Raw genomic sequence first — 12,905 nt, 5'->3', positions numbered from 1 at the left:
CCCTCTCAGTTCCTTGTACTAAACCCAGTCCTCTCACCGAGCCAGCCCAGTCTCCACCCCCCGCCAGGCTCCTCACTCCTCTAAAGCACAGGGGCGCTAGAACTGCTCAGTTAAATGGTTAAAAAGTATTGAACATTGGAAAAACAACATATTTTCCCCCCACCTCATTCTCAGAAACAGCTGGACCATTTTTGCTCAAACTTTCCAAAGTTCTGAAGCCTGAGGCAGGCGCCCAGCACGGGAAATTTCAGACCAAACTGTTAAAGTCTGGCAAAATTATAAGCAACTGAAAACAGAGTCTTGTAATGGGAAGTGTCAAACAGCTTTAAGCATAGGTGGCACTATCAGCTCTGCCTACAATTATCTGTAATCACACAGGGCATTTCTATAGCCTGGAACGTTTTCTTATCTAATCAAGCACCACAACACCCCATGAAGTAGGGCGGCATGTGGAGAGAGGTGACATGACTTCCTGAGGACACAAAATGAGTCAGTGGCAGAGCTGTTTGAGGACACAGCTACTAAATACCTAGATAAGTTAGAACGCGGTGTTCCCGGCTCTGCGGGCAACACTCTCTTGCCTCCGGTGGAAAGGCCCCATCTAATGCACTAGGATCGGTTCTGATTTCAGTCTCTATGAATTGTGCAACCTCAGCGGGGTGCTCGCATGGCCCCTGGAGCACCAACATTCAGGCTCTCCTGCACTAAAGTGCCCTTTCCCCAGTCGCTCTGCAGTCTGTGAGCTTCATACCACGTCCCCTTCACAGTTTCCTCTTCCCTTGCTTCGTGTAGTGTTGAGAGGCTTCTGGAGAAGACGACTAGTGACCTGCTACCCAGCTACTGTAAATGGTTATGTACATTTACAGTGACAGCCACTATAATGGTCTATAAACCAAAGCCAGCTAAGGGACATGTGTGCACAGACATGGTCTAATCCAACATCATTTTTTTGCTTGAGCATCCTCTACTGGCCAATTGCTGCAGAGCAATTCCTTCAGCTTGCTACAGGGTCTGCAGCTGTCATGGGGCACAGGGGAGAGTTCTGTCTTTGGAAGGACAGATCAGGTCAGAGCTGGCTTCAGGCACAGGATCCTGCAGCGGAGCAGACTGGGACAGCAATGTGCCTTAAAAGGAAATATCCATTCTGGGGAAAGGGCAACGGGCTATAGCGCCGCTGAGGTTCGTGGAGGGCAAGGGAGAAGGAGAGGATGGTCCTAGGGAGGCCAAAAAAAAGAGAGAGAGTCAGAAACGGAGACAAAGTGGAAAGCAGGGTGGGGTGCAGGGGGCAGGATCCCAGCGGGGATGGGCACAGAGGGCAGGCTCCCAGCGGGGCGGGGTGCAGAGGGCAGGCGCCCAGCAGGGCGGGCACATGCAGAAGGCAGACTCCCAGCAGGGATGGGAGCAGAGGGCAGGCTCCCAGTGGGGTGGGGACATGCAGAAGGCAGGATCCCAGCAGGGATGGGCACAGAGGGCAGGTTCACAGCGGGGATGGGCACATGCAGGGGGCAAGCTCCCAGCGGGGATGGGCACATGCAGGGGGCAAGCTCCCAGCAGGGCGGGCACATGCAGGGGGCAAGCTCCCAGCAGGGCAGTGACCTTGCTCAGCCACCCGGTGCTGGGAAGCGCCTTGCCATGTTTCTGTGAATTTACATTCTGGTCAACTGTTTGGAGGTTGTTTCCATTTTGTTTTGGTTTTTTAAGAATTCAGAAATCAATCAGTGTCAGCGCAGTGACTTATGACGCACATTCCACAGGCATTTCTGTTCAACTCGGCTTTTATTCACCTTATTAGGATTAGAGCAGGCTCCTCACTACAGCGTCTGGCAACCAGCGGAGATGTCAGCCAGCCCTGGGGAGCAGAAGAGATTGCTGGAGAGCCAGCACAGGGGATGGGGCCATGGGACACAATGATAAAGTGCTTTCTCCAGAAGCACCACGTGTGTTGCGCCGGGAACGCGGTGCGGCCAGGGGAACACAGGAATGGGCGCTCCCATCTCCAGAACAGAACAGTAAAGGAAGCAAATTTCCCCAGCGACTGGAGCAGCAAGTGCATTGGCATCATCGAGGTGCTGCAGCCGCACTCCGTCATGCCAGCAGGAACGCTGTGTAAACCAGGCCAGCCCTGCTTCATCACTGCCCGTCAGACCCTCCTGCCCATTTTAGCTTATCTCCATTCGGGATATTAACCCCCAGGACAACTGTTCTGGCTTCTGGCTGCCGTTTGTGCAGTAGCAAGAGGCACTGCCCCAGCCCAGAGAGGAAAGGCCAACGCTTCTAGCGCTCCTACCCAGCCAGCCAGGCCTTTTCTTTAATCTCAACACAATCGATTTTTTTGGTTTGGATTGGTTTGTTTTTTTACAGAATCTGTAGCTTCAAGTGGGCTCATCCTGCCAACACCTGCTCTCTGGGGGAAACAGACTGGAAAGCTGGGATCTCAGAGCAGCTCCACGTGGCCAGACAGTGAGAACAGAGGCACTGGTGTGTGGTGAAGCAGAGTTTCTCCCGAGGGCCAAGTAGAGCCAATTTCCTATCCATAAGTGATTGTGTCCCGCAGGCAGGCCCAATCCAGGGCTCACTTCAGGAGCAGGCGGATTTTCCTGTCGCCAATCAGGAGCCTTCAGGAGCAAAACAAAGAGAGATGAGCATGGGCAGCATATGTACCATCCCCATCACAGGAGTGCAGGGCAAAGAAAACACAACCTCCTTGTCCCACTCCAGGTCGGACACTGCCCCACGGGAGGGAAAGAGACAAATGGGTGGGAGGTTGGTAAGGGAAGAGTGATGGCTCCAGAAAGAGCAGGATAACATGCTGTATTCAGGGATGATTTAGACCTCTACAATGTTTCTTCCTTCACAGGAACTCTGGGAACATGCAGAGGATTCTAGACGTCCCCTGTTTTCCAGCTGGGCATGCACATTAAATAGCTAAGGGACTGCCATCATTCAGAGAGAGGGGAAAACTCCAAAGCAAGGGGGCTGGAAGAGTCCGCAGCACCTCCGCAGCTGGTTAAGATCTGGTTGAAGCTTTTATTGCTGATTCTTATTGATCAGGGAACTTTGTTCCTGTGCCTTTAGCCTTCTGATTCATGGGAGCAGATTCCCTTCAGCCAACTTTGCATCACCCAGGGGAGGGATTTCCGCCAATCAAGGCCCAGAAAAACACTTTCACGAATGACTCTGGAATCCTTATTTCTAGTGCGGCATCAGAAGATGAGTGGGGAGGGTGGCAAGAGCTCACACTGCGTGTGCTACAGCACTCACGTCCGAGGAGCAGGGTGTTGGGAGACAGGGAATTGGGAAGGGCCTCTGGATCCCCTACCATGTGGATTTGCCAGTCATTCCCCTGTAGTTGGGGGCTGGGGATGCAACCAACTGGCCAGGGTAGCCTGAGGCACAGACCCGATCACACTACAGCCAGTGACTGAAGACTGCTCCTGCTCACCTTCTCCGACTCCCTGGGAGACCCTCTGTGCTAAAACCTCCCATCTGGGCCTGAGAGGAGGGACTGGACTCGCCACTTAGTGACTATCCACGTCCAGACGGGGAAACGGATACAAGCAGTACATGGCAATGTGGAGATTAGACCCAGAACCTCTGCATGACAAGGTACACAGCTTTCCCTCTCCTTACACATTTCATCTCCACTACAGACAGTATCCCCTCACCTACCTTATCAGTGCACCAGCTAGCAGGCTGGCTACCATGGGCCCTACCCAGTAAACCCAGTGATAGTCCCAGTAGTTTGCTACAAGTGCTGGTCCAAAAGCTCTGGCAGGATTCATGCAAGCCCCAGATATAGCGCCTCTGAAAGAGAAAACAAATAAACGGTCACATAATTCATCCTGCTGAATATACAATGTTCTGCCACGGAACTCCAAGGACAAATTGTTTTCAGAAAATAACAATCTCTGTAATAATGCCCCACTGATGGCTGACTAGAGTAATCAGATCTACTATACAAAATACAATGACCATTGCAAAACTCATCTGAATAACACTGACAAACCTAGGTACATACCGGTATGGACGCCAGCATTAGCTGTTAGCTAGGGAGCACCCCTAGCTGTAAAAATCTTCATGTCATGGAAATGAAAGTGTCCGGTTTAAATTTAAATGTTGGGTTTGTTAGCAGCTTGGGTTTTACGCTCTTTACTGTGTGTCGGTCACAATGTGCTGCGGAAGGGGCACTGAGACATATCTTCCAGCAACGGCTAAACATTTGCACCTGACGTCTGTGCTTCAAATCCCACTAGAGGGGGCTCTCCCTTAAATAACCTATTAGCATTCATAATTGCGGGCTCTTGTTATCTGATTCCCGGCACACAAGAAGGTAAACAGCCTGCTTGCTTGAAAAATTGGTGCATGCTGAGGCCAAGCTGGACAGTTTCTCCTAACAACAGCTAGAACATACAGTAAAAAATACTCAAAATGAACTGGCTTCTGTGTCCTTAGAGCTTCCTATTACATGCGTTGCCTGGGGGGACTTTCTTCTTTATCCACCCACAACAGCTCATTGAAAAACTTGATCTGGCTTCAAGCATCCAGCACGCTAGATGCCTGCAGACTGGCCTTTTCTGATGCCATCATCGGGCTCTGCCCATGTGCGGCCAATATTCCTCCAGCATGAATTACAGGCTGGTGAAAACAGCCGGAGTGACTCCCAGACATGAAGGCCAGAAGGGACCAGTATGATCATCTCCTCCTGGCTAACATAGGCCAGAGAACCTCACCAAGAGAGCATCAGTTACTTCAGAAACTAAAGTCCACTGAATATCCATGGAACCTATTCAGCATGTGTGCAACCAGGCGAGCTTCCACCCCCCTGTGCTTCCCAGCGTGCCCCAGCCCTGCACCTACTGCCCTGTAACAGGGAAGTTTCCACCACAGCCCATTCACTCTTTGGACTTTCTGCTGAGGAGACACTAATCACTAATCACTGTTTATTGTCTGCCACAGAAACTAAATCCAGACCTACCAACTCATCTCCCCAGGGCTGCTGGGCAGCCATCAGACAGGAACATCTGGCAGCTCTCATTCCTCCAGAGGTACACGGCTACACAGAACACAGAAAAGGCTGTGCGGCTCACCCGGCTAGGATGTCAGCGGTGACAGTGAAGCCAATGCAGAAAGGTGCTAAAGGGCTGCTGGTTTTTTCATTGATGGCTCCCATGCAGACGGCTAAGACCAGGAACATGGTCATAACAATCTCACCCACAAGAGCAGAGGGGATCTGCCCGTCATCTGTGATGCTAGTGAAAGCCGCTCCAGTGGCATTTATGTATCTGTCATTTGCTGTCATAACCTACAAGAGAGAGCCCTGGAATTGGTACAGTTTCAGTTTCAATCCCCACACCGTGGCTAGTTGTTCCCAATCAGGACAGTGTAGGTGGATATAACATCAGGGCAGAGAGCAGCTAATCTGATCACTTTCTTTCTGAAAGTCAACCTAAGTCTCTAGCGAATGTAAACTCATTAGCAAAGGCTTTTAGCCTGTAGACAATTACAAGTGGATTAGCCACGAGCTACCCTAGCAAAGCTGTAAAAAAAATTAACCTCCGGTATCTGCTTAATGGTTTGCAGCGTAGATGCTATTTATATATCAAGTACTTTGGAGGATGAGAGGGGCAACATGAAATGGGAAAGACCATGGTAAATAGTGGGGTACGTGCAGATGGTTGTAGCCGACAGGAGGAATATTTTATTATATACAGAAGAATGCATAACTATAACCCTGCGGCACTCACTGAGCAACTGCCACTGACCGTTAGTTAATGAAGATTCCCAGCACCCTGTATAACAGGTATGTACACATTAAAGACGGGCAAACTGAAGTACCAAGTGCTGGGGCAGTGACTTGCCCAGGAGCAGTGGCTCCCAGTCCTGAGCTCCAAGCACTACATGAACTCCATACCCACAATGGAGGTTCTGCTCATCACCATTTGTGTTCAGATTCCAAGTACAACGTTACTTCTGTAAGTTAAACTAGGATCGGATCGGATGCTATAATCTCCCCTGCCTTTTCCGTTAGCTCACACAGCTGCTGGGTGCTGGCTTCCAGCATATACCCAACTGTGCATGACAAACTGTTCTCTGACACAGCGCAAACCACACTGAGAAACGTAACCTGCCTTTGAGGGGCCCGTACCCACTGCTGACTTTCACATGTCTGCATGGAGGGGAGCCCAAGACCCCAGGAAATTAACCCTTTAATCTTCTTAGCAAGGAAGAGTCACTCTGATTTCCATACCTTTGCCAGGCCAGCTCCGATCAGCCCCCCACACAGCTGGGAGAGCCAGTAAGGGATAAGCAGCATGATGTTCAGCCCACCGATCAGCCATGCGGCCAAGGAGACAGCTGGGTTAAAATGGCCACCGCTGGAATCAACAGGAGAAGAGATGTTCAGTGGCTCCGCTGTGGGACCCTCTACCCCGAGTTCCCCTAAGGAGAAGAATCTGAGCCCAGCTGGAAATGACCCTTTTAAGCTGGATTCAGACTCAGTTAAACCTTATGCTCTTTCAAACTGACCTGTTACCTAGGCAGCTGCACACCGGTAAGAGGCCTGGGCAGTGATTCACAGTCCTGCTCTGTCTCTGTTGGATTCTGCCCTGTCCTGCTCATTCTGGATAGATGATTAAGGGGTAGAAGTCAGGGAAAGCTTCTGAGGCTGGGACAGGGAACCAGAGTCTGACTGCACACAGGGGAAGGATAGCTCAGTGGTTTGAGCACTGGCCTGCTAAACCCAGGGTTGTGAGTTCAGCCCTTGAGGGGGCCATTTAGGGATCTGGGGCAAAAATCTGTCTTGGGATTGGTCCTGCTTTGAGCAGGGGATTGGACAAGATACCTCCTGAGGTCCCTTCCAACCCTGATATTCTGTGATTACAGGAGCTTAAAGATGGGGGCTAGTTACACCAGAACAGGGCAGAGGGACCGTTAACTTGTAGGGGCAGGAGCCAGGAAAGGGAAATGCTTGCAAAGAGTTCCCAGCCTTGCACCTGCAGGCTTCTCTGAGCAGCTGATGGCGCTATCACCTCCCAGGGGAGCGACCACAGCAACATGCAGCCCCTGGTTTCCTTTAGGGAGGAACCAGGGCGTGGAACAAGCATTGCTTTCGCCTGCTGTTTCCCTCAAGGTTCCTCTTCGGTGCTGACAGTTTACAAGTGCCATTCACTAAGACTCCTCGTTCTGGCCTGGCTGCCCAAAGTTGTTGCATGCAATGTGAGAGCAGAACCTGGCCTGCAGGTTCTCTTTCCCTTTCCCCATATTCACTGTTCTGACCCAGGAGGGATTTGTTCACTGACCCTGCTTGGGCCATCAGCACGGCCTGGACTTGGAACTTCCTGCATCAAAAGCACAAGCCTCCACTCCTTGAGCTAAAGCCGATGGTTGGTAGCAGTAGCAGACTCAGTAAACTCTCCTGTGGACCAGCCTCTTGACGGGGACAAAGATCCACCCTCTCCTTGCATGGGTTACATCGAGATAACCCCAGTCCCTCGCGATGTCCTTGTGGAGCCCAGGCCAAATGCACTGCTGGCGTAATGAAGCTATGCCTGCCCAGACTAGCCGTGAGCCTGGCCGCCAGCATGCCAGGATCCTTCTGGAGGGCAACGGGAGTTTAGAGATGCCCAACACACACAGGTAGCTGGGAGAGCTGGGACCAAAAGCAGCTTTCTTCTGCCTGGCTGGGGTATTGGACGTCAAGTCGCAAAGCAAACGCAAAGCCTCAAACAGGATGAATGAAAACAGCAACAAGCCCTGGAGCAGAAATGGCTGTTAACTGTCATTATTGCTGGGCTTTTCCTGATACTTCCCACAGTGTGCAGGGCACTTCCCAACGTGTGAGTATATTTGTGTCTCCGCAGATGTAAAGATGCTCAGACGGTCCCTGATTAGCCTGCAGCCGTGCTGATCTAATTACTCACAGGCATTGCTGCAAGGGAAGGGGTTAAATGAGGAGAGGGCAGGGATGTTCTTCCTTTGATTCACAGAGAAATCAGAGCTGGGAAAGACACTTTGAGTCTCCTTGTCCCTCTCCCCAGCCCATGCAGGAGTGTGGCCTACAGATGGTTCCTATCATCAGAACGCCCTGCCTGCTAGCCTTTCCCTTTTTCCCCCGGCAGCAGCCCCACCAGGGGATGACAAGGTCTCACGAGGCTTCATACATCAGCTAGTGCTGATACGAATGGTCCTCATTTTCTCTCCCTGAATCCTTTGCCTCTTCTCTGGAACAATTTCTCTCTTGTGAAAACCAGGAAGAGAGCAAAGGCTGTTCAGCCACTGGCCAGTCAGGGCAGTGGGGCACAGTGTAATACTCCATCCTGTCACACGTAGGTGAAGTCTGAATGATATTCAAGGCTGGAGCCCAGAAACCCAGAGCTCTATGGCCCTGATCCTGCAACGGGATCTGTGTGACCAGAGCCCTGCACTCAAGCATTGCATGCCCCCAATCCTGTAATGAGGCTAACAGGTTCACATGCCTGGATCCCACATGCAGGACGGGGGGCCTCTTGTCTTGTGACAGGGCCTAAATCACTGGTCTCTAGAAGTGCCAGTGAGAGGCAAATGCAAATATTTTTTAATGAAAACAGATTACTGGGGGAACACTCATTAATGAACTAGCTTCATAACCAAACCCTGATAATAAATTGCCCTCAAAGCTAATGAGTCAGAGGGTTTAGGAACTGTGATTATTTCTGATTATTCGGCTTTAATTAAAGAGGTAATGGAGTTGCTAGGATTTAATTGACCGAACCAGCGGAGAATTAATTAAGTTTTCAGGTAAATTCCAAAGCTTTATACTGCAGCAATGGACCAATTCCAGCTGTAATCTTGGTGTGGGACTGAAAATGTAAATCAGGGGTAGGCAACCTATGGCACGGGTGCCGAAGGTGGCACGTGAGCTGATTTTCAGTGGTACTCACACTGCCTGGGTCCTGGCCATCAGTCCGGGGGGCTCTGCATTTTAATTTAATTTTAAATGAAGATTCTTAAACATTTTAAAAATTTCATTTACTTTACATACAACAATAGTTTAGTTATATATTATAGACTTATAGAGAGAGACCTTCTAAAAACATTACAATGTATTACTGGCCCGTGAAACCTTAAATTAGAGTGAATAAAAGAAGATTCGGTACAGCACTGCTGAAAGGTTGCCGACCCCTGATGTAAATGATAGGGCTAAATCCTTGCCCTAACAACAACAATAGTACCTAGCTCTTCTCTAATGCTTCGCATCAGTAGAGCTCAAAGCACTTTACAAAAGAGGTCAGGATCATTATTCTCTATTCTACAGATGGGGAAACTGAGGCACAGAGGGGGGAAGTGACTTACCCAAGGTCTTCCAGCAGGCCAGTGGCAGAGGTGGGAATAGAACCCAGAGGCCCTGAGGCCCTGTCCAGTGTTCTGTCCACTAGGCGAGTTGCAAGATCTATATTTGCAGTATATGGCCCTGACTCAGGGAAACCCTTAAACACGAAGTACATGGTGAAGTCCCATCAACTTTAATGGGATTTAAGCATGTACTTAAAGTTATGCACAAACGTAAGAGCTCCCAGAATCAGGGTCTCTCATTGTAACTGTGTATCTGTAGGGTGTAAACACCCAGGAAGGCGAGGAGTTGTTTAAGGTGGTCTCAGTTAAGAGTAGTGGATGAAATTCAGCAGTGCCTAACAGTGGGAAAGGGGGCAGACCTATGGCTAAACAACACAGCAGGGGAAATGCTGGAGGGAACAACCTTGCCCTGGCTGAGGAGGATGGATGGGGTGACCGAACAGAGCTTTCCCATCTCTACTTTCACTGGTCCAGTCGGTGACTTAAACCCTGTCTTTGCAAGAGGTAATAGATGCTTTCAGGAAATGGAGACCAGCCTAGTCCAACAATTTAGCATTCCAGTCAGGCCTGTGTATACTCACGGACCCACCTAGTGTGTCTGTTAGTGGGTAAAAGGATAGTTTATTTAGCCACCCGAGTACAAAGCATCCAATCTATCGCCAGTCATGAAACCTGAGCATCATTTATGTTTTTTCCTTCTAACACTAGGCACATTGTCAGCAAAGGCTAATGGGGTCCTTGGGTTTCACTGCTAGCCTAGGTATACTCTGTGTATACATTAACCAATCCACAGATAACACTGAATAACAAGCAGTTAATAAAGAGTCATAAAATGTGGATTCCAGCCTATTTTTTACAGAGCATTGATCAAAACAAACTTGTTTTTGCAGCCTTTTTGTTCTGTCTCGGAAACAAACTTCTAACTGCAAGGTAGTCGGTTCAGAATGATGCTTTTGCAGAAAAACTTTAATTGAACAACTCACTCCTTGTTCCAAAGCGGGAAGACTGCAAACACCTTCCGCTTCGTACAGAAACTACCTGCTTTATCGACCATTAAAAAGCTGCTGAGGCCCTATGGAAAAGTTGGCAGAGCATCCTTTTTAGAGACAATGAAGATTTCGTGTATCTCTCTTCCACTGTTTGTGATTCCTGGAGAATAGTGACCCAAAAACAGCTCCAAGCTCCGTCACCTCCAGCTGCTTATTCCTCACCTGAACTGAACTCATCATTCATATTTGTGACATCACAATCATCTTCAGCTAACTGAGAAATCCCATGGGATCAATGGGCTTTGTTCTATTAAAATCAATGGCATGACCCTCCTGTGCACCAGCTGAGGATCTGGCCCGATGTCTTTAACTGAGGAATAAGCAGGGAGAGCAGATGAAATCGTAAGCAATAAAAAGTCACGGTTTGATGCCAATGAGGCGGCGTACCTAGAGGTTAGAGCAAGGAAGCAGGAGTCAGAAGACTGGGATTCTTTATTCCTTCCCACAGCAAGACAGTGGCTCACTCTGATGGTAAGAAACGGTACCTCCTTGCTCAACAGATCTGCTCCCTGAGGGCTCTCAGAGCCACAGCTGCTGGCTTTACAAACAAACCCATCCTTCCCTCTTAGCCTTGCTGAGCCAAAGCAACTGTGGGAGAAGGAGCTGGATTCTGTTCTGGCTCACGCATCATCAGCAGAATTGCTAAGTCCCAGTGGCAAAATCTTTACCTTGAGGTGTAGACTTTAATTCCACCCTCACACGACAAAGACAATATTCCTCCATTGGTCCAGGACTCCTGCTGATCACACATGAGCCACACAGGACGTGCTTTGATCATGAGAACACAGGCTGTTTGCAGGACTGGCAATTAATGTAGGGGGAAACTTTTTCACTTGTATGCTGGGAAAATTTGATCTGGAGTGGCTGAGAGAGAACAGGGCTGGAACTCCCCAGTGCCTGATTTAGTCACCATTCAAAGGAGATTTGTATCTTTCTCTCTCTGGGGCTTTGTTCCCAATTTTAATAATGCAATTACAATAATATAATTATTACAGTAATAACTACCTTTGCAAAACTTGGAGAGAAGCACTGGACTGGGAATCATGAGACCTGGCTCTGCCACTGAGTTCAGGCAATTTGGTCCTCATTCTGTGCCTCAGTTTCCCTTCCCACTCTTTATCTCTCTAGGGCCAGCTTTTTAAAGATATTGTGAGTTAAGCGCCTAAATATCTTTAAAAATCTGTCCCATTGTCTATTTGGATTGTAAGGTCTTCAGAGCAAGAGCTCTCTCTCATTATGTGTACAGGCAGCCCCTAGCACAATGCAGCTCTGCTCTGATCTCTGCTGGGAACTGTAGACACTACCGTAACACAACCAATAATAAACCTTAACTGCAAGGCACTGTGTAAAGTGCAGAGTGTGATTATTAATTATCACTATTACAATTATATCTACTGATCCAAAACACAAAGAAGGCAAGAGAAAGACAGAACAGGCTCACTCTAGCTAGCTCTCAGTCAGCAGAGCCACGTTTGCATGCTTTCCCGGGAGGTGTCACGAAGCCTTTATGTTTTGGATGCCTGCCCCCTGCTCTGTGACTGTCTGAGCCCCTCGCTGCACAGTCAGTGCCAAGTAGCCAAGTCCCCAAAATTTTCTCACCTGATGTTTCCCAAAATGGCGATGATGAGCCCAAGAGCCAACCCATGTGCCAGGGCGGGCTGCAGCCTCCCCGTGCCATCCACATTCTCAATCACTGACGCGCACCCGATGAAGATGAACAATGCCGACCCCAGGAGCTCGGCCACGCAGGGCTGGGCATACAGCTCGTACCAGTGGGGCTGCGGCGGTTTGTACTTGCCATCCATTTCCACCTCCTTTATGGACATGCCACCAAATTCCAGGTCAGACATCGGGGGAGCTGAAATGAAGCGGGCAGAGCTGTGATGGCATCCAGTGCCAGGCTGGGTGCTGCCAGCCAGCCTAGCAGGCTCACCACGGAATTGACATCTTACATTAGAACATGAAATTCAGAACAATCCAGATACAAACACAATCGCTTAACTCCTTTGGGGACAGCTTGCTTCGAAAGCAGGGAGCATTTTTCCAGTTACCCATTAAGTGGGCTAGGCACTTCACACAGCAAGCATATAAGAGATCCGGGCTCTTATGATCAAGTGCCAACAGGGGACCTTCTGGTGCCAAGCCACTGAAAAGGGTTTGGAAAGCAGAAATTCTGCGTGGATTTTTTAAATGCCTTTGTTACACTGAGGTACTTACTTTCTGAGTGCTCTGTTCTTCTGGGAGCAGCAGAGACCTCTTGACGCCAGCAGGACCTCAGCGAGCAATGATCGCCCTGCACCTAGAGGAATGGCTTATCTGTCTCATAGAAATATTAGAATGCTCCCTACTTGACCTGCACAGAGACACAGCGTATGAGAGGCTTTAAAAGAATATTGGAATGGATTTACATTGTTAAAAAAATGCAATAAAATCCAAGAGGCGGGTACTCCAGCCTACAGGAGTATGAAAGCTATTTATCTCAATGGTTCTATGGTTCAAGGATTTGTTCAGGATTTCTGCCAAGTC

At 49.2% G+C, this 12,905-nt stretch overlaps 1 protein-coding gene across 3 annotated transcripts; it reads right to left on the bottom strand.

The window, feature by feature from the left end:
- Nucleotides 1-303: 303 nt before the first annotated feature.
- Nucleotides 304-12,683, bottom strand: AQP8 (aquaporin 8). 3 transcript variants are annotated; one of them, XM_030579084.1, is made up of 6 exons: nt 12,597-12,683; nt 11,979-12,237; nt 6,248-6,374; nt 5,088-5,302; nt 3,670-3,804; nt 2,478-2,615 (listed from the first exon to the last, which is right to left on the bottom strand). In XM_030579084.1, the coding sequence occupies exons 2-6, from the start codon at nt 12,227-12,229 to the stop codon at nt 2,573-2,575; spliced, it is 771 nt and encodes a 256-aa protein (XP_030434944.1). In that variant the 5' UTR covers nt 12,230-12,237; nt 12,597-12,683; the 3' UTR covers nt 2,478-2,572. The 3 variants fall into 3 exon arrangements, 2 of the variants coding, with proteins under 2 accessions (XP_030434944.1, XP_030434945.1); XM_030579085.1 differs by lacking the exon at nt 12,597-12,683 and adding an exon at nt 12,332-12,411; XR_004002467.1 differs by lacking the exons at nt 5,088-5,302; nt 12,597-12,683 and adding an exon at nt 304-1,214 and having other exon boundaries at nt 1,785-2,615; nt 11,979-12,418.
- Nucleotides 12,684-12,905: the final 222 nt, after the last annotated feature.

The sequence above is a fragment of the Gopherus evgoodei genome, chromosome 10, assembly GCF_007399415.2.
Source record: "Gopherus evgoodei ecotype Sinaloan lineage chromosome 10, rGopEvg1_v1.p, whole genome shotgun sequence".
Taxonomy (NCBI): Eukaryota; Metazoa; Chordata; order Testudines; family Testudinidae; genus Gopherus; species Gopherus evgoodei.
Note: the sequence above shows the minus strand (reverse complement) of the source record. Positions and strands in the feature narration are given on the sequence as shown.

Excerpts from the sequence above, each read along its gene's own strand:
- AQP8 (XM_030579084.1), bottom strand. The coding sequence starts at position 12,229 with ATGTCTGACCTGGAATTTGGTGGCATGTCCATAAAGGAGGTGGAAATG. Across the intron at positions 5,303-6,247 it reads TCGGAGCTGGCCTGGCAAAG|GTTATGACAGCAAATGACAG; the intron begins GTATGGAAATCA and ends TCTCTCTTGTAG. Across the intron at positions 2,616-3,669 it reads CTAGCTGGTGCACTGATAAG|GCTCCTGATTGGCGACAGGA; the intron begins GTAGGTGAGGGG and ends TTGCTCCTGAAG.